The sequence below is a fragment of the Rhinoraja longicauda genome, chromosome 13, assembly GCF_053455715.1.
Source record: "Rhinoraja longicauda isolate Sanriku21f chromosome 13, sRhiLon1.1, whole genome shotgun sequence".
Taxonomy (NCBI): Eukaryota; Metazoa; Chordata; class Chondrichthyes; order Rajiformes; family Arhynchobatidae; genus Rhinoraja; species Rhinoraja longicauda.
In genome coordinates, this window is record NC_135965.1 from 13729756 (window position 1) to 13751277 (window position 21522).

The window sequence follows — 21522 nt, forward strand, 5'->3', positions numbered from 1 at the left end:
CCTCAGGTTTTCCTTCCCACGATAAATCTGTGCCCTCTTTTTTTTTGATTGCCCTAGACTCCGGGGAAGACAAAACTCTGTGCATTCATCCCATCTATTCACCTCATGATTTTATACCCCACTATAAGTTCACTCCTCAGCCTCCTGTGCTCCAAGGAACAAAGTCCCAGGCTGCCCAACCTCTCCCTATAGCTCAGACCCTTGAGTGCTGGCAACAACCTCATGAATCTCCTCTGTACTCTGCTCTGGTATAATGTGCGGAGTTTTGGTCCCTTATTTAAGAAAGGCTAAAGTAGCATGAGAAGCAGTCTAAAGTAACTCCTGGGACCAAAGGGTTGTCTTATTGTGCAGCTAAATAAATTAGTTTCTCTGCTTCAGGGTTTGGAAGAAGAATATAAAAGATCTATAGGGGGCACAGCAGGGTCAATGTCGAGATGTTTCTACCATGGGGAAAATCTTGAATAAAGGGATATAGTTACAAAATTGGGGACAGCCATTTATATCTGAGGTGCACAGGGATCTATTTTCCTCGAGGGTGGTGAATTTTAGAAATTCTCTATCTCAGATGGTTGTGGAGATATAGAAACATAGAAAATAGGTGCAGGAATAGGCCATTCGGCCCTTCGAGTCAGCACCACCCATTCAATATGATCATGGCAGATCATCCAGAATCAGTACCCCATTCCTACTTTCTCATCATATCCCTTGATTCCAATCATTCGGGGCATTTATGGAGGAGGTAGATAGATTTTTGAAAGACCAGATAATTGAGACTTGAAGGACTATGGAGAACTGGCACAGAAGAGGAATGGGGTCAGGGGCAGATCAGCCGTGATCATATTGAATGGCGGGACAAACTCATGGGGTCGAGTAGCTTATTCCTGCTCCCAATATGTTCTAAACTACACGGTGAAGTAATAGTACTTGTTTGATGTTTACAATAAAATGCTTTGTCAAAAGAGTTACTGCGGCAAAAAGGTAACTTTCCTTAAATTGGGTTTATATGCCACATGCAGATTAAAATAGGGGAATAACTACTGACATGATAAACAAATTAGATATTTATTTTTAAAAGCATAAAGACCTATGTCAGCAATTGCTGGCATAACATTTAATTCTAGACATTAATTAGAACGTACATTACTTTCACACGCAAGCATACACATGTCATAGTTAAATTTGGGTCTGTGGACGAATTCACAGCCAAAACAATGCTCTCAGAAGGTTGACACTCTCAATATGGACACCTTTTCCAAGCTCTGCTGTGTACTGCAGTTTATTTAGCAGGACCCCCCCCCCCCCCCCACTTCCTCCCTCCTCCCTGCAATGAAAGCGAGCAGAGACTGCGCAATGGAAAAGTGCAGATGCTCTGTTCTCTGGGGACTTGTTCCCTGACAGATTCAGTGGCATTAGAGTGCAGCAAGGTTACAGCCCTCTGAAGGAAAAGCTATTTTTAGCCGCAGAAAATAAATCACAATTGACAAGGCGCCATCATGCACGAGTTACTGCTTCCTCTCAAATAAAAATTACATAATATACTTTGGGGAAATCATAAGAGGAAGAATATTTAAAATGCTAATATGTACTTACTTATTTGAAAAATCGGATTCAATAAATTCATGAGAACGTTTTCTGCTCCTGCAAGGAAGAGAAAACCGATTCGAAATTTAAGGAATAAGGGATAGCTCTCATAATAGAATATTTAAAAATAGCCTGAGATACTCCATTGTATGCTAACGAGTGTAGAGGCATTACCAGGCTTTTTATATTGCAGCAGATAAGCACTTTTAGTTTCAATAATGTTAACATATCCTGGTACAGGTTATCGTAGAATTCAAAGCTTTCAGAAATAAATGATTTTACGGATTGCTAGTTTGGGGCATTTTAAAAACGCCCGACATTATTTGTTCAAATGAATAGGAAACAATGGACCACTCCTGTAAATGTATGAAAAATATATTTAATTAATTCGTTGAAATGTTAGCCAGTTTATTGCAAGCTTTTAGAAAGCTTCCAATGGGAGTGAAGAACATGCACAGAATCACCTCAGAATAGCATCTGCTCTTCCATTTTTATCTCCTGAGCCTAATCAATCAGTTCCATTAAAACTACAGAACCTGGTTCTACTTTTCCTTATCTCTCTTTCTTGCCTAGTTGCCGTGTTCGAAATTTGGAAATACGGATAATACTGCTGGCTCACTGTTGGGGCAGTCATTAATAGTTCCGTCTTCCAATTCACGTAGATGTTGGAACATGATTTCCAATCTTTTTCATTTTCAAAAATGAGTCAGCAGATGTAGTTATTTGCTTCTTGGCGTATAAGCAAATGCCGTTACGCACAGGAATGATCTGACCCTGTTTTCCTGCTCCCCCCCCCCCCATCTTTCTAAATCTTTTCATACATATATATAACAAAGGATAAATTAACAGTGTGAGCCAATTTGCAATGTGTTTTCTGTTCCTCTTGTTGTATTTTTCTAAAATTAAAAAATGACATTACACAGTATTACACAGCATTAAAATTCCTCTTTTGAATATATTCATTCATAGGATATGGATGTGGTCACAATCCTAGGATTTATTGTTCATGTCTATTTGCCCTCAAACCAAAGAGGCTGTTAAGAGTCATCCACATTGAGTGGGGTGCATTGTGGGTAGTTTGTGGGTGCTGATCAGTTAAGATCTCCTTTCCTGAAGAACGCTAGTGAAACAGATAGGTTTTTATGCCATTCTGATAGTTTTGTGATCACTATTGTAAAGACATGTTAATCCTCCTCCCCCTAGGTTATAGTCCATTGCATGTACAGAGTCAAGCAGTGTGGAAACATGCCCTTTGGTCCAACTTAACCACACCGGCCAACATGTCCCATCTACATTGGTTCCATCTGTCTGCGCTTGACCCATATCCCTCCAAACCTGTCCTATCCATGTACTTGTCTAAATGTTTCTTAAATATTGTGATAGTACCTGCCACAACTACCTCCTCCAGCAGCTCGTTCCATACCACCCACCATCCTCAGTGTGAAAAGGTTACCCCTCAGGTTCCTATTAAATCTTTCCCCCTTCACCTTAAACCAATGTCCTCTGGTTCTCAATTCCCCTACTCTGGGCAAGAGACACTATGCGTCCATTCGATCTATTCCTCTCATGATTTTATACACCTCAATTAGATCACCCCTCATCCTCCTGCGCTCCAGGGAATAGAGTCCTCCCCTGCTCAACCTCTTCCTATTGCTGCCCTGTGCCCTAGCTGGACTCGCCCCGATTTCCCTTCTCCCCTTTCCTCTAGCTTCACAATTTGCAACTCTTCGATCTGTCTCACACCACTCGCTTTTATCCCTGGCCCTTGTTCCAGCCATCTGCCTATCAAAACCACCCCCATCGTCTGTGTCCTCCTATTACATGCCACACTTTGGCTCTTCTTTCTCTAAGTTTTCTCCCCCCCCCCCCACCCTTACAATCAGTCTGAAGACTCCCGACCCAAAACGTCACCTAGCCAAGTTCTCCAGTGATGCTACCTGACCAAGTTACTACCTGTGTCCTTTGGTGTAAACCAGCTTCTGCAGTTCCTTGTTTCTAAACCTGATGAGTGTTTCAGTATTTTTGTGTTTCTGTTTCAGATTTCCACCATCTGCAGTTCGTTTAAGATTTTCATTTGCAGGGGAAAGGAAGACAATAGGCAATAGACAATAGGTGCAGGAGGAGGCCATTCGGCCCTTCGAGCCAGTACCGCCATTCACTGTGATCATGGCTGGCGTGTTGACTGGTGGTAATGGGTAGGGTCTTGAACATGAAGGCTGCTGAAGAGGGATCCCTTTCTGAAGGTGGAGGCAGGGAGGGTGAGAGAAGAGGGAAAATAAGACACATCGGAGGCACTGGTGCAGGTGATTTGGTGTCGGAACAGATAGAACAGAGAAACTGAAGATCAGAATGGAGCCCTTGAGGGATGCCGGATGGAAGGAAGTGCACTCAAGGTAATCGTGAGAGCCTGTTGGCTTGTGGTGGATACCGCAGTGTCTGAAACAGATAGACAAGTGGAGAAAATGAAAAATGAGTTGGAGATATCTCAAGAGAATCTCAGGGTGGAAATGGGCAACTTTTGATGAAACTTTCAATTCACCATCACATTCTCATTCTGATCTTTCTGTCTGTGGACCTTCTGCACAGTTACAAGACTAGTTACACAGTTACACAGTTCTCAAGCTTGAGAAGCAAGATCTCATCTTCCGTCTAATACAATCCAGCCTTCTAGACTCGATATCAAATTCTCCAACTTTAGATGGAGCACTCTTTCTTTCAGAACTGGGCATTTCTGCTTGTCACAATGTAGACTCAGACATTGGTATTCCACTTGTACCATTGGTCTTCCATTGGTATTCCGCCTCCAGTTTAAATTCCATTTGGAATATTTTGGAGGACCAAGAACCAAGAACCCAAGTCTGGCCAGCTGAGCATGTCCCAGAGCTTCACCATATCCAACACGTTCTACAGATGAGTGACTGCGTGGGGAAACAACAGCCCAATGATCTCTAATGTGGTCATGGTCTAGCGAGAGATATAGTGGGGTCAGAGAACTGCCGGTCTGCCTCTGATAGGCAGAGCCAGGACAGTTTGCCAAACAACAGCACAGCTCTTGAAAGCTGATTTGGGTTTTTCATTTACGAATGAAGGGGGGGAAATTAATGTGGTGGTGGAGGAAGAGTAGAGGCAAGATGGTTAGAGTGAGTGCCTGGAGTGACTAAAGGTGACTTTAGAACGGAGATGAGGAAAAACTTTTTCAGTCAGAGAGTTGTGAATCTGTGGAATTCTCTGCCTCAGAAGGCAGTGGAGGCCAATTCTCTGAATGCATTCAAGAGAGAGCTAGATAGAGCTTTTAAGGATAGCGGAGTCAGGGGGTATGGGAAGAAGGCAGGAACGGGGTACTGATTGAGAATGATCAGCCATGGTCACATTGAATGGCGGTGCTAGCTCGAAGGGCCGAATGGCCTACTCCTGCACCTATTGTCTATTGTAATGGAAGTTAGTAGAATTAACCAAAAGGTCTTTATCTGATCCACTATTTAAAGAATATTTAATTATACTCATATTTCTGTAACACAATCTCACAAATGTCCTAAAATAATTATTACAATGAATGGTGCAGCAATACTGGAAATATGGCTGCCAATTAATACACAACAAACCCCGAAAAACAGTCAAGTAATGATGGTCAAATATTTTGCTTTTTTATAAATATTGATTAAAGGACACACATCGGACAGGATATTGGCAATCATTTCCCGTGTCGTCTGTAAAATAGATCCCACGAATCTTTGATACCAACTGACTTAACTTAAAGTTAATTCTGAATTATAGCATGTCCCACATTACAGCACGACATGGAAGTGTCTGTTAGATTTTTCTCAAGTTGCTGGAATTGCCACTTGTATTTACAAGCATCCAACTGAGAAGGAAGAGTGTTGATGATAATCACAAATGACCCAAGAGAGCATAATATTTTAGCAAACAGAACTGCATAAAGTGAACCAGGAAGCTAAATTCCCTCACCTTTCGCAATGCCGTTCCTTTCTACAAAGCTGAATGTGTGAGCTACCCCAGGGACTCCACAAACGCTTCAGAGACCTTTAGGGTCACTCAGCGATGCATTTTATCTCTGAGTTCCAGCTCGCTGCCTCCTCGTGGCACTGCCAAGAATGAAATACAGCAGCAAGTGATTGCACAGACCACCACAAGCCAAGTTCCTAAAAATAGCAATTATTGAAGTTTTAGGCCTGAATAGGTTTATGCGTGCACTCGACACAGAGAAAACTGAGAGGACTAAATAAGGGACATCAGTGCTCTAGGATGGAATATTTTCTACCTTTTGAATTCAACACCTGCAGCAAACCCACTTAGCCCATGTATAGATTGAATTAATTCAAACCCAATTCAGATGCACAATTATTAAAGCTGCAGCAGCTCTGGCTTTGAAGACCAATACATAACACAAATGGTGAAGAATAGTTAATGAAATCACTGAATACAACATCATAGAAAGAAGCCATTGAATCCTGTTCTCAGAGAAACTTCACTGTTCCATGCCATTAACATGTCCACAGGCCAATTACAGTTATTTCAAATGTTTATTCACCTCACTTAAAAATAAACTATTATGAATTCTGCAATCATTAAAGCTTCTGCAGGGAGTCTGCACTTGAGTAACACTCTGCTTGGAAAGCACATCGTCAATTCTTCAATCACTGAGCAGTGGAAATATTCAAGTCAGTCAGGTACTGAACTTGTCTGCACAATCATACGCAATTCTAATAAATGACTATGGATGTCAGGTTAAAAGACTCTTCTTAATAATAATAAACATTTATAGTCCTGGTTTTCTCTTTTCCTCCCTTGCTGATAATGACTCATGCAGATTTGCAGAAATTGCAGGAAGTTGAAGATGTTGCCCAATCTATCACTCAGGGCAGATTTCCCACCATTGACTCCATCCTCACTTCACACTGCCTCGGAAAAGCAGCCAGCTTAAGCAAAGGCTTGTCCCACCTTTCTTCTTTTCCCTGCTCCCACCCAGCAGTAGATACAGAAGCCTGAACGCGTGCACCACCAGACTCAGGAACAGCTCCTTGCCATGTGTATCAGACTTCTGAACAATCCTTTCATAAGCTAGGGCAGTGTCCAATTCACCTCTAGACCATTGAGAACATTGGACTTTGTCTATGGACTAATGCTGAGAACTATATTTTGCACTTTGTATCTTGCCCTTTGCTCGACCTGGTTGATCGTATTTATGTGTGGTATTTTTGGTAGGTTTGGATAACATGCAAAATAAAGCTTTTCACTGCACCTCGGTACACGTGACAATGACAAATCTATATCTAAACTTTTGCTTCCGGTAGAGTGTGCAAACTCTAGTATTCATTCTCAATGGGAGAAGATAGACGGGGCCATCTCTGGACTATTTGATCATGGAAATCTCACAGCAAAGACAGTCACATTCTCATCCAATAGTCACACATGTAAAAAAAAAAATTCTCGTGACTTTATAACAACCAGAAACAAGATTTCTAACAGATTTTCAAATTGTCTGCAGCTCCCTCAGTAAATACAATCTATAATTATAAATATAAATTATATATAATATAAATTAAAAATTCAAACCGAGGTCTTTTTTATGTCAAAATTATCCATCCCTTACTTGCATCAAATTAAATAAATTAATGAGGACAGTTGTGAATTGATTTCTGCCTTGTAAGCACCTGGATTGCAACAAATACTGCTATAGTTTCTTTAAAAAAACAATGCATAAGGAAGAAAGACTCAAAACCGAAAAATATACAATGTGAGCACATCCTATACTTAAAACAATAGACGCAGTCATATTCAAAGCTATTCATTAATAATGATGATCATAGATACACATATTATTAGCTTTCTGCAAACAAGGAATCTTGAAATTTAGAGATCAGATGGCTTGACATTAGGTACAAGTCCACGTAACAAATCACTGCAATCTGAATTCAGTAGTTTGCCCTTTGCCACATCACAATTTTCCTTTACGTAATATCTATACCACAAATTAAATAAAATCCACTTCGATAAAATTCTTACAATGACAAAGTTTTGCTGTTTGCAAATATTGGCATTATAGTCATACTGCACAGAAACAGGCCCTTCGGCCCGTTGATCAACATCTACACTAGTCCCACCTGGCTGCCTTTGGTCCTTATCCCTCTAAACCTATCCCCTGCATGTACCTACTAAATACTTCTTAAACATTGCAATAAGCAAGACTATTGCTGTGGTATGTTGTGGACAAGCATCGTAATGGAGAAAAGGACTTTTAATTAAGATTAAATTTTTAAATTAATTAAGTCAGTGGAATTAAGAGCACTTGCTGACAATTCCGTTGCAAACCTTCCGAACTGAGGGATTTTTGCAGATGCACAAATAAATTGAAAAATCCCAAAACCGTTGACAATGACAACATGCTCCTTCACAACGGGAAGTTTGCTGTTTTTTTTAATGCGATCAGTGCAGAATATCAATTTTTTACTTGCTGTTCTCATAGCTCTAAACCAAAAGTGTTAGTCAGAACCTTTATGTCAAAGACTAGAGGGCATAGCTTTAAGGTGAGAGGGGCAAAGTTTAAAGGCGATGTGCAGGGCAAGTTTTTGTGGATATCTGGAACGCTGTCAGGGTTGGTGGTAGAGGCTGATAGGATAGTGGCATTAAAGAGGGTTTGGGAGAGGCACATGGATATGCAGGGAATGGAGAGATATGGATCACATGCAGGCAGAAGAGATTAGTTCCTGTGCTGTGCTGCTCTATGTTATGTCTTGCTGGATGAGATGCAGGAGAGTTTATTTTAATAACGTATCAGGTTGCGATTACTGTCAAACCATTACTTTGTCATCAAAAAACTAACTTTATAGATGTGAAGTTAATGCCCTTAGATCTAATAATAAGGTTATGTTGACAAATTTTGAGTCATAGGAGGAACTGATACTGCTTCTGACACGAGGCAATTCTATTACGAACTCAGGCTGCGCTTCTTAACTAACAAATATTAAGTTTTTTTATGGCTCACGTTGAACAAGCCACACCTCCAAATTGCTGGTCTTTACTGGATGTCAAGAATACCAGGATAACAGAAAGCCTAAGAAGTAGACCTAATGTGGAGTTATTTAACCTTATCTCTCTTATTGCCCATGTCAGCATAGATTCAAAACATATTGCTGGTTGAGAAGCCTTATCAAACTGCACTCCTGGTGTCATACAACCTCATCAAGTAATAAAGAATAATCGGAATCTTCTTTATCAAACTACTTTTCGATGGGGAACCAAGTTTCTGATGACAGAAGTAATGCCCTTCATTCCAAGATACAGCATGGAAACTGGCCCTTCGGCCCACTGAGTTTATGCCAACCATCGATCACCCGTTCACACCTGATCTAGGTTCTCCCACTTTCGCACACACCAGCAGCAATTTCCAGAGGCCAATTACCGTACAAACTCGCACGTCTTTGGGAGGAAACCCACATGATCAAAGGGAGAGCGCACAAACTCCAACCAGACAGCACCTGAGCTCAGAATCGAACCTGGGTCTCTGACGCTGTGAGGCAGCAACTCTACCACCTGTGCTACCTTTGGCTATTCCACGTCACGAGTGAAAGATAAACATCTTGTACTCATGTTGATTTTATTGTCATTATAAAGCACTGACAGAATATTTATTCCACCAGGACACCTTTGCGACCCCACAACTGATGTTTTTAAAAACTCCTTGCTTAAGATATAATTTCTGGTAAAAGCTGCTTGCTTGGTAACTAAATTTGTTGCTGAAAGTGCAGGATTGTCGCTCATTTGTTGGAGATGCTTTTTGGAAAATGCACAATATTGTTGATGCCAAACTTTCAACAGCTGAACAATTTTACATGATTCCAAAATTTACCCCAGGCGGTTAAAGTCATGCTGTTCTTTGGGATTGCATTCTCAGATTCAATTGTCTATTAACATTGCCACAAACATAGTATTTTACAGCTCAAAACATTCACCAATATAGGAATATTCATTCTCCTCAGAAGCCTGCACCCATCAGAACAAAAGAAAGGGTGGTAGGACAAGAGATACAGACCCTCAAACCTGTTGTAGCATTCAAATGGCAATGAGCGATTTGCTACCACACCACCACTTTACTGCTATATTTCCACATCCTTCAGTGTTTATTTCTCCAGGCTTTGCTGAAACCAAACAATAGACCATCCATAGGCCATGGGATGGAACCTTAAACCTTACAAGTGAAGAGATTTGTCAAACGTCCTAAACAAGGGCTGGCCTCCCTTATTGACACTATGTTCTCAATTTCTAATGCCTCAACCATGGGAAACAGCCTCTTGGGATTTACCTTGGCAATCCCCCTGAATAATTATATATGCTTCAATAGCATCACCCCTCTTCTAAACATCGAATAAATAAATCCCCATCTCAATTGTTTCGCACAAGGAAACTCTGGGAATTAATCTTGCAAACGATTTCCTACCTTATTTCATTTCACTTTGTCTATGTACACTGCTTAACTCTGAGGTGGGCGAGTAAATAATATATGGTAAGCAGACAGTCTTTTGTGCATTGATTTCAGTCCTTTGAATTGAATTGAAGTGCTTTAACCTTATGACATGGTAAAGCAAGCAAGATATTTTGATCATTGTACTTTACTGATGAAGGAGACAGATCTGTAATGTAAATACATTTACCTGTATCATGTGCAAAATATTTCTCATGAGAAACAGTCCAGTGGATAAAATTCAATCGCCGCAAACATTTTTGTGGCCTATCACCAATTTCTACTGAACAACACTACACTAGGTGTATTTAATTAACAAAGAAGATTTGGTTTTGGAGTTCAAGAATGGCAAGAACAATCTTATGATTAAAAGGTTTTGTGTTAATTGCATCAGAAATTTTCCAAAACAATCAAGTGGTATATTGGGCATCTACAGTAGTAATAATACTGGTGTCATTTTTGGTGATTTCCACCTTGTGATTAATGAACTTCAGATACCTGCATTGTCCACTAACTGCCTTCCTCTCTGACCATCACCTCAACTGTTCTCATGCCCAACACTTCAAGTACCAGCACACACACTTTAATGTCAAAACGCTTTGGTCAAACAGACCAGAAACGTAGCGTCAGATAAAAGCATAAAATTGGGTAAAGATTTCAAATTCAACTATTAACTCAGTGAAACTACCAGCAATTTTATCCACAATGCAAATGTCTCTTAAAAGGTGAAAGCTTACCCTGCAACCCATCCAGAAGGGTCTGTTATGTGACTCTGCGTAACCATAGTTGGTGTGGGGGTGTAAGGACTTCCGATCAGAACACTTCCAGTGTTGCTCAGTCGCTGTGGTGTGCTTATGATCTGTCAAGCACAAAGGGAGAAGTAATTTGCAGTTGTAAATGCAGAGTATATATTGGTGCTACCATAATACATGTGCATACTGCGCATTGCATTGTGTAAGTGCACGTCGTGCTTTTATTGCCAAAAAATCTCTTTAATCTCTTTCCCTGACTTTAAACCAGTAAGACTTTTACGGGACAAATCCAGGGTGAAATTCAGACCCTGCAAGAATAGACCAGTCAACCTGTCCAATATTAAATTATATCAAAATAGACACAAAAAGCTGGAGTAACTCAGCGGGTCAGGCAGCATCTCTGGAGAAATGGAGTAGATGACATTTCGGGTCAAGACCCTTCTTCTGACTGAGGGTCAGGTGAGAGGGAAACTAGAGATATGAAAAGGCACAAAGAACAAATGAATGAAAGGTATGAAAAGAAATCAAAGCTAGCAACGATGATCAAGGAAAGGTGGAACCCACAATGGTCCATTGTTGGCTGTGGTAAAGGTAATAATGAGTAGATACAAATAGTAAGCTAAGCAGCACAACTGTGAAACTAGTAGAATGACTAGAGTGGGGGAGGGACGGAGAGCAAGGGAATGCAAGGGTTACTTGAAATGAGAGAAATCAATATTCATACCACTGAGTTATAATATCAAGGTTGCACAATGCCATATACCTGTCATTACTCTGTGATCCTTGAATGCTTCAACTGACCCCAAATTTATTGCACCCGGGAGCAGAAATATTAAAATCCTAATATCAGAGAATTTAAACCCGATTTTACATTTATATGACTATTTTAACATTATGCCATCTAGTTCTTGATTCCCCTCCAAAAGAGATTTCTCAAAATTCTGATTAGAAAATCTAATCTCCTCGATATTTCACATCAATCGAATACTAAGCCTAATTATGCAATTTTCATAGTATTGCGTGTACAAACTATACATTACCCCAGTCCTCAGCACAATACGGGTAGGTTACTTTACAGTGGCATTGCCTTAATTCTTATAAACCATCTTGTCTTTTTACAGTGATTCATTTAGTTTTATGGCAAATTTGTACTTATTTAGCCTGCAAATATTAGGATCTGGTTCACAGATGCTGGTCAGGACAAAAAAAACCATGTCATTGTAATCAAAGCACATTGGCTCGGAATGGAGTTTGCTGCAGAATGAAGTTTGCTGCACTGGTGGGTAAGGCAAGGCAGCGCCCCTTACCACCTCAGACAGCTGAGGAAATTCAGAGTCTCTCCGAGGATCCTTCAGTGCTTCTACTCTGGGGCTGTAGAAAGCATCTTGTCTGGCAACATCTCAATCTGGTTTGGGAACAGCTCTGCCCAGGACAGGAAGGTTCTGCGGAGAGTAATGCGTTCGGCTGAACGCACCATGGGAACTACACTCGCCCCCCTGCAGGGCCTATACATCAGGAGGTGCAGATCCAGAGCCAGCAATATTATGGGAGACCCCTACCACCCCAGCAACGGACTGTTCCAGCTGCTACGGACAGGCAAACACCTCCGCTGTCACGCTGTGAAAACAAAGAGGATGAGACGGTTTCTTCCTACAGGCCATCAGGACTATTAACTCATATCATCAGGGACTAATTTACTATTAATTTTTTGTGTTGTGTCTTTTAAAAAAAAAAGTCTATTCTGTTTGTAGTTTTAGCACAATCCGCAGGCATTGCCACTTTTATTTCACTGCACATCTTGTATGTGTATATGACAAATAAAGTAGACTTGACTTGACATGAGATCAATTGTGAAGCCATATACGATGCTCACAGTATACAAATAGACAGTGCAGCATCTCCCACCAATGAGATATATGCATGCATTGAATCAATGAAGAAATAATTTTATGAAGACACAAGAAATAATTGCTCAAGAAATAATTTTATATTTTCCCAAATGTGTGCTACACTTCCTGCTGACAGCATTCAATAGCAAGGAATTATAATCATGAGGGTAATCTATATTCTAAAACTCTCGTTTGTTTGTTTGTTTGTTCCTGAACTACAACCAAAACGGTACACGATAGCGTGATAATTTTAGGCCCACCTTACTCACCGTCGACCCTTTGGTGCTAATGGAAGAAGTTTCATTGAAATCGGTTTTATATTTTTAAAGTTATTCACATTTTAAAGTTTAAATCTAGCTCCTAGGGAGGGAGGGGAGGGAGGATAAGGGGGGTTGAGGGGGATGGAGTGGGGGCGAGGGGAAGGGCGGGGAGGGGAAGGGAGGAACGAGAGGGGGGAAGGGGAGCGGGGATGGAGGGAGGGGGAGGGAGGATAAGGGGAGTTGAGGGGGATGGACTGGAGGCGAGGGGAAGGGAGGGGAGGGGAAGGGAGGAAGGGGAGGCGAGGGTGAGGGTGAAGTGGAGCGGGGATGGAGGGAGGGGGAGGGAGGATAAGGGGGGTTGAGGGGGATGGAGTGGGGTGGAGGGGAAGGGGGGAGGGAGAGGGTGCTACACCAATGCAGGAGAGGTTTAGGCCCAACGGGTCTACTTGGTCTAGTTATATTCTAATATAGGTCCACCACTATTTTCCAGTAACTGGTGGTTCAGTACCTCCCCTAATCCAGACAAAATGACCAGAGCGTATTTGAAATCCCCCCCCCCCCCCCCCCCCCGGATGTTTCTCCAAAAATGGGTGAGGTAGCCGATCTCTACCTCATCGGGACTTCCGCAAACCGATCGGCGGGTCGAATTTCCCCCCTGTGGGTGGAGCTCTGGAACTCCTGCCTGGTTGGAGCCAGCAATAGACAATAGACAATAGGTGCAGGAGTAGGCCATTCAGCCCTTCGAGCCAGCACCGCCATTCAATGCGATCATGGCTGATCACTCTCAATCAGTACCCCGTTCCTGCCTTCTCCCCATACCCCCTCACTCCGCTATCCTTAAGAGCTCTATCCAGCTCTCTCTTGAAAGCATCCAACGAACTGGCCTCCACTGCCTTCTGAGGCAGAGAATTCCACACCTTCACCACTCTGACTGAAAAAGTTCTTCCTCATCTCCGTTCTAAATGGCCTACCCCTTATTCTTAAACTGTGGCCCCTTGTTCTGGACTCCCCCAACATTGGGAACATGTTTCCTGCCTCTAATGTGTCCAATCCCCTAATTATCTTGTATGTTTCAATAAGATCCCCCCTCATCCTTCTAAATTCCAGTGTATACAAGCCTAATTGCTCCAGCCTTTCAACATACGACAGTCCCGCCATTCCGGGAATTAACCTAGTGAACCTACGCTGCACGCCCTCAATAGCAAGATCCGTTCCCATAGTCGACTTCCAAGGCCGACTTTGCAGGCCCTCGGCAGACCATTCCGTTAATGTTCGACTCCTCTCGGAGGCTGTGACCCCTGATGGGCCGGCAAAACAGATAATCCAGAAAGGTTCTGCAACCAAGAGTGTCAGAAAATGAACAAAACTACCTTATCGGAAATCGGTGGTGGACCTGTACTGTCATTTTTCAACTTGATAAGCACCAAACCTCTGTATCGTGGTGACATTTTCAAGAGCAAGTTAGCAAAAGTGATTCAGCCTCATCAAATTTAAATAGGTAGCATCACTATGGACAAAACTGGCTAAGCTTATTGGTATTGAGCAGTTTCAATGTTGTGCCATTGTCAGCCTTTGTTGCTTATTTGTTCATAGTGTTTCAATTCTTTAGTGTGCAACCTTGATTAAAGCACCTGCTTGTGAAAATAAAGTTTATATTCAAGCATGGCTCTGATACCAGCAGGAACTCGGAGTTTCAGGATCAAACACCTCTCCTCACATCTGTCGAAACAGTATTTTCCTTTCAGTTGATGGAATAAAGAAACTCCACAAATGGTCTGCAGGTTATCCAAGTGAACAGAGAGGCAAGATGTTCAGACCAGTGTAGATCCTTGATCCATTCTGACAGTTGATCATGCCACATGTTTCATGCCATTTAGGAGAGATAGATATAATCTGTCAATTTTGATCGAAGATTCATGGATCATAGATCCATGGTACATGGATGGGAAAGGTTTAGACAGATATGAGCCAAATGTGGGCAGGTGGGATTATTGTAGATGGGGCAAGTTGTGCTGAAAGGGCCCATTTTCGTGCTGTGTGACTCTATGATTTAATTCAATTATTAAGAGAGCAATAAGGTAGTTTTGTTCATTTGGCCACTAAAGATTGCTTTGAATATTCTTACCAAAAACAAAACAATATCAATGAATAACGTGAAGGATATTTATGAAATATACTTAACATCTTTTAAAGCATTCACAGGTATTATGATGACATGTTAGTGTGAATACATGGTCTCAATATTAAAATGCAATGATTTGAAACAGAGCAAAGCATTAAAACAGCATTTCCTGAGCGAAGCATACCTTTCAGCACACCAAGTGGCATGTCAATAGTCTAGTATCAAAGTTGTCCTCTCTTTTAAATCAGCTTTCAATTAACACAAGCTTGCTTTGGTTGCCATTTTGATGGCTTCTGTGGCCAGAGAAAACTACTTCAAGCAAGTGAGATGGCGCGAGATCAGAACAAAACAGGAGAGCCAGAATGAAACACACAGCTTCGTGCAGTAAACAAAGGTTTATAGCTTAGTTACGACCCTGGAAGTATCGTCTAAGAAAGCATTTCCTTGTACTTTGTCTGCTTTTGTATGGCCCGCAGCCAAAAGACTTGCTCAATTCCTTGCACCTTCCTCAAAGGATAGTTTGTAGTTTGTACTGGGCCTGCTCACAACTCTGTCTCCTCACATATCTCAATCCAACGCTGATGGCAATTTTATTATTGGTTTGAATGGAAAAATATTAATTTATCATTAAGATAAATATTAAATGCAAGCTTTAAAGAAACTAATTAAATTCAGGTAATTACTCAGCCTTTTCAATTTGCTCTACAAAAGTATGAAACCTATATAATTAAGTAATCAAAATGTCAATAAAACTCAAAGCAAAACATTGCTCATCAACTGGATGAAGCCAAATCGTTCATAAATTCCTGAAAGATGCTTTGCTGCCACCTGTCGGGGAAAACCCAAACTTCAGCTTCATCAAATGAGAAAAACTGCTGGTGCTCAAAACACAAAAATGAGGGGTGTCAGTTCATCTTGGGCTAGATTGACAATAATGTAAATGGCAGAACTAACCAAATGGAAGTTGGTTCCATTTTATCAGCACATGAACCTTACATCATCACTGGTAGGAAAATGTACTGGAATCTGTACTGAAGAGTTTAATAATCGAAGAGAAAGGTCAATGCGGATTTATGAAAGGAAAACAAGTTTGATTAATCTGCTGCAGTTCTTTGAGGATGTGGCAGGTAATGATAGGTAAGAGGGAACAAGTGGAGGTAATGCAATTGGATTTTTGGAAGGGGTTCGAGAAGGTCCTGCACAGAATGTTAATTAACGAGGTTAGGGTACATGGTATTGAAAGTAATATATGAACATATTGGAATTAGAGAGCAAAAATCAGGAATAGTCGGATCTTTCTCAGGTTGACAGGCTGCAACCGGTGGAGTGCCGCAGGTGGCTGGGACCCAGCATCTCATGTCAACAATTTGTTTGAGGAAACCAGATGTCGTATTATCAAGAAAAGACAGCTCGACCCTTCTTCAGAATGAATGTGGTGGTAGAGGAGGAAAGCTGAAAGAGAAGGGCAGGACAGTGGTGGATAGATACAGGTGAAGGGGGGGGGGGGGGGTTGATAGGCAGGTGGGTGGACAAAGGCCAGAAATGAAAAGACAAAAGGTGCGGGATAAGGATTGAAGAGTTGCGAATAGTGAAGCTAGTGGAAGGGGGGGGGGAGAAATAGATGCAAATCCAGGTGGAACTAACCGGGTTTTGGTTAGTTACCTAAAATTGGAGAGTTCAAGGTTTGGGAGTGAAAGCTACCTAAGCGGAATACGAGGTGCTGCTCTTCCAGTTTGTGCGTGGTCTCACTCTGTCAATGGAGGAGGCTCAGGGCAGAAAGGTCATTTGGGGAATGAGAAGGGGTGTTAAAATGGTTCGCAACTGAGGGATCGAGAAAGCCTTGGCAGACCTAGCACAGGAGTTTGGCAAAATGGCTGCTGAGTTGCTTGGTCTCACTGATGTAAAGGAAGCCACTTCAGGATACAGTAGATGAGGTTAGAGGAGGTACAGTGAACATCTGTCTCACTTGGAAGGACTGCTGGGGTCCCTGGATGGATGCGAGGAAGAAGGTGTAGGGACAAATACAATGACTTCTTTGTCATGTTTTCAAGTTTGCTGATAATCCAAAATAGGTGCCACTGTGAATATGGAGAAAGCTGTGAAGAGCCTTCAAAGGGATGTGGATAAACCAAGTAATGGGCAAAGACATGACAGGTGGACTATAATGTGGTAAATCATGAGGTCATCCACTTTGATGCACAATATCGAAAGTGGAGCATTTTTTAAATGGTGAGAAAATAGACAATGTTGAATTTCAAAGGGACCTAGATTTGCTTGTGCACAAGTCACTGAAAGTCAAAAGACAGATGACTGCAAGGACATAAAAAGAGAAACTGGCATGTTAGCCATTATTGGAAGATGATTTCAATACTAGAGTAAGCATGACTTATTATAATTGTTTAGGAGCTTGGTGAGACAAGCTAGTTCCACACTACGGAATAGAGTGTTCATACTTCATCTCCTTATCTAAGAAAGGATGTAATAGTCATAGAGGAAGTACAGTGAAGGTTCACCAAATTTGTTCCAGGGATAGACACAAAATGTGTAGGAATGAAATGCAGATGCTGGTTTAAATCGAATATAGACACAAAATGCCGGAGTAACTCAGCGGGACAGGCAGCATCTCTGGAGAGAAGGAATGGGTGATGTTTTGGGTCGAGACCCTTCTTCAGACTGAAAGTCACGGCAAAGGGAGACGAGAGATATAGATGATGATATAGAGAGATATAGAACAATTGAATGAAATACATGTTTGCAGGAGGAGAGATTTAGGGTTGTCTAGAATTATATTCAGAGTTTACAAGAATGAAGGGTAATCTTATCAAAACATACCAAATTCTTAGAAGGATTGAGGAAAGATGAAGAGAAGGCGTTATCCATGGCTGAAGTATCCAGGGTCTTTGGGACTGAGATCGGAAGAATTTTTTCACTCAGAAAGATGATGGAATTGAACTCTGCCGAGTTCAGTTATTGTATGTACAGGTGCTCCCCGGCTTACGATAATTTCGACTTGCGATAGTTCGACTTTGCGATGGTGCAAATGGCAGGGACCCGTAGCGAGCCGCCACTCGCTTCCGGCCACGTGATCGCGTGTATTACAATGCATTTCGACTTACAATTCTTTTGGTTTCCGATGGGTTTCTCGGAACGGAACCCCATCAGAAGCTGAGGAGCACCTGTATTCAACGCACAGATTAATAGATTTATGGACATCGAAAGAATCAAGGGACACGGAGAAAGTGCTGGGAAATGGCGGCCAGTTAGCGACCACCCATTATCTTAATGAAGGGTGGAGCAGGCTTGAAAGACCAGACGGCCTTCTCTTGCTCCTATTCCTCATGCTCTTGTCCTTGACCAGAAGATCTGACCACACACAACTATTTCAATGTAACCTCTAAAGGAGATTGTGTGCCTCCTTGAAATGGAGAGGACAACAGTTTATGAATCCGATTTTGTAAGTGAATACAGAATTTTTGCTTTAAATTAACCTCCAGCAAGTGGCAAGGGGCTAATTGTCAATTCTAGTTGTCTGTTGTCAGACAATATATTTCTCTGCAATTTGCTTTAATCATGCTAGGTTATATATTTTGTTATCAAATAAAGTTTTCTCTCCCAACCTGCATCAACATTTATCCAAGTCTTCGTTCCTCCCCTTTCAGTGTTATATATTTTTCCATATTGCATCCTCCTCAAACGCCACTTCTCAGTTGTTCCCAGTTCAAAACTCTCCTCTGTCACATCTTCTCTGTGTTCCCCTTTGTGGACCTCTTCACCACTCACATGACACACAGCTGACTGCACCTAGCAACAATCATAAACGCATCATCTCCCACAACTAACACTGTGGGAGGGCCTAACTTTGAGAATCTTTGCAAATGGATCTTTGCCTGACAAAATCGTCATTCAGTGTCCTGGTCTATGTGAAATATCCATTTGTGAATAAGCCACTCACCACTTAAAATATTATGGTGGATATATCTTAGGAAATTTTGGACTTAACTGGACCCTGGCACACCAGATCCCTCTCACTAAAGATGATGCATATTGCATCATGTCCTCTCCAAACCATAACGGCAAAGGCCCACCTATATCATCCCTTACTAGATTTAGGTAGCGTTTTCTTCCTTGAGCAACTCATCCAATTTCATCTTTAACATCATTTGAAATTATAATTCCACGACACACTCTCAAACGGAATCATAATACAACTTCTGACTTTGGCCAACCAGCAGCAGAGGTACCTGCAAGCTACCCTCCATGGTGCACACCATTCTGACCTGGAAATACAATGCCATTCTTTCATTGTAGCTGGGTCTAAATCCTAGAACCCTCGACCCAATGGTACTGTGGGAGTACCTGCACCATCACCAGCTCCGCAGTGGTTGAACAAGACGGCTCGCCACCATCTTCTCAGCGTAACTAAACAGCGCAATGATGTTCAATGCAATGGAAGGTAATGGATTGTGTTTCTTGCGATGTTTCTATGTCCTGGCAGAGATACTAACTAGGAGAGATGCTTAACAGGGGGCGTGGCATCGGATAAGAAGTCAAAAGTATCTGAATTTTACCTGGCAACTTCTAATAAATGCATCTTAATGTTGAATTCTTACCATGTGGGTACTTACAAAACTGAAAGACACCACTTCAAATTCACATACATAACACATTAGAGTAAATAACACCACAGATGGTAAATACTTAGCAAAGTCCATCAGTGTGGATTTAAAAGTCAAATATACTTGTCACTTCTTTGCACTACCATTTGAAATAAAAGGGGAAAAAAATACCTATTGCATCTTCCTCCGCTGCAGAACACATTCTTTTCTGACAATGTAGTTAAAGCAGATGGACATACTGTAAGAACATATCACACTGTGCTCGTATCTGGTGAACAGACAGCTGAAAAGGTCATGAAACTGACTTCAGTACTCACCATTTGGGGTGCAACATTCACGTTTGCTAGGCCTAAGGTTTTAGGTAAGATCTTGGTTTGAGAGACGATGTTGGAAACGGATGTAGCGACCATGGATAGACTATCTGGAAATAATCAAATCAATCATTAAACTACAACTTAAACCACAAGATCAGTACAAAGAGAACACCCCATCCTGGGACAACACACAAATCAAACCTTTGGCAGTGTTACGGAAGATCTGTCTCATCGGAGTCCATGTGAAACTGGTTGTTGGCTTGGGAAGATATCTAGATATGACCAGTACCCAAACTTTAGTCTTTCGGAGGGTGCCAGGAGCTTTACCAGGCATACATGAGGTCTTATATGGACCTCTCACATGCTATGGATGAACTCCTTCCTCATCTTCCCATCCATCTTGTTCCGGCCCTTACACCTTATTTTATCTGCACTTTCTCTGTAGATGTAACACGATATTCTACACTTTGTTTCCTTTCTCTTTTGCACTACCTGTTGTACTCATGAATGATGTGATGTGCCCGAATGGGATGCAAAACATAATATTTCACAGCATCTCAGTACAGGTGACAATGACAAACAAAGACCAATGCAGGAACTTGCCTATTATCCCTGCACCTTCTTTGCACTTTAACACGACATCCTGTTTATTTTCTCTTTTTGCACTACCTTTTGTACTTATGTATTGAATGATCGGCCTAGATTATGTGCAAAACAACATTTTTCACCATATCTAGGTACAAGTGACAATAATAAACTAATACCAATGATTTGGTAAGGCCTCAGCTCCTTCTCTTCCAACATGTAAACCTTTTGTGATCAAGTCTTAAAACTGGAATGAAAATTTTGGTCTCAGTAAAGTTATCAATAAAACTGCTGGCTTAATGTAAAGACCCATCTGGATATAAGTAAACCCGATTGGCCTTTACGTTAAATAAGTAGTTTGACTGCAAGGAAAACTTCCTGGTCTACGTGTAATTTCTGACACACAAATGGAAATCTGCCAACCTTACTGATCTGACCTATTGGTTACTCTGGAGAGCAGGGGAATAAAGAACCAAAGGACATGGGTTTAAGGTGAGAGGGGAAAGATTTAATAGGAACCTAAGGGGCAACTTTTTCCACACAGAGGGTGGTGGGTATATGGAAAGAGTTGCCAGAAGTAGTTGAGACAGGTACTATAGCAACATTTAAAAGACATTTGGACGGGTATATGGATAGGATAGGTTTAGAGAGATATGGGCAGGTGGGACTAGTGCAGATGGGGCATCTTGGTCAGAGTGGGCAATTGAGCTGAAAAGCCTGTTTCCGTGCTGTATGACTCTATGACTCTTGACCCACCAATGTGGTCGGCTCAAGGCTGCATCCAACAAATCTGAGATAATTGGGGGAAGTTAATAAACATTAACCCCAACAGTGAAACTCACACATGGCAAACAAATATTGGCAAAGGTAAGGGCCTACCTCGAATGTACAAGGTTCCTTGCAATTGAGAGTGATGAAATTTAA

General features: G+C 41.5%; 1 protein-coding gene across 10 annotated transcripts in view; it reads right to left on the reverse strand.

The window, feature by feature from the left end:
• Positions 1-21522, reverse strand: part of LOC144599462 (transcription factor Dp-2-like) — a 176236-nt gene that overhangs the window by 47396 nt on the left and 107318 nt on the right. For 8 of the 10 annotated variants that reach the window (XM_078410409.1, XM_078410406.1, XM_078410402.1 and 5 more), the window contains 3 exons: positions 20017-20120; positions 10798-10919; positions 1591-1638 (listed from right to left, as the gene is read on the reverse strand). In XM_078410409.1, the coding sequence (XP_078266535.1) occupies positions 1591-1638; positions 10798-10919; positions 20017-20109 (263 nt within the window). In that variant the 5' untranslated portion in view covers positions 20110-20120. The remainder of the gene's footprint in view (positions 1-1590; positions 1639-10797; positions 10920-20016; positions 20121-21522) is intronic. The other 2 variants (XM_078410407.1, XM_078410410.1) reach the window with 2 other exon arrangements.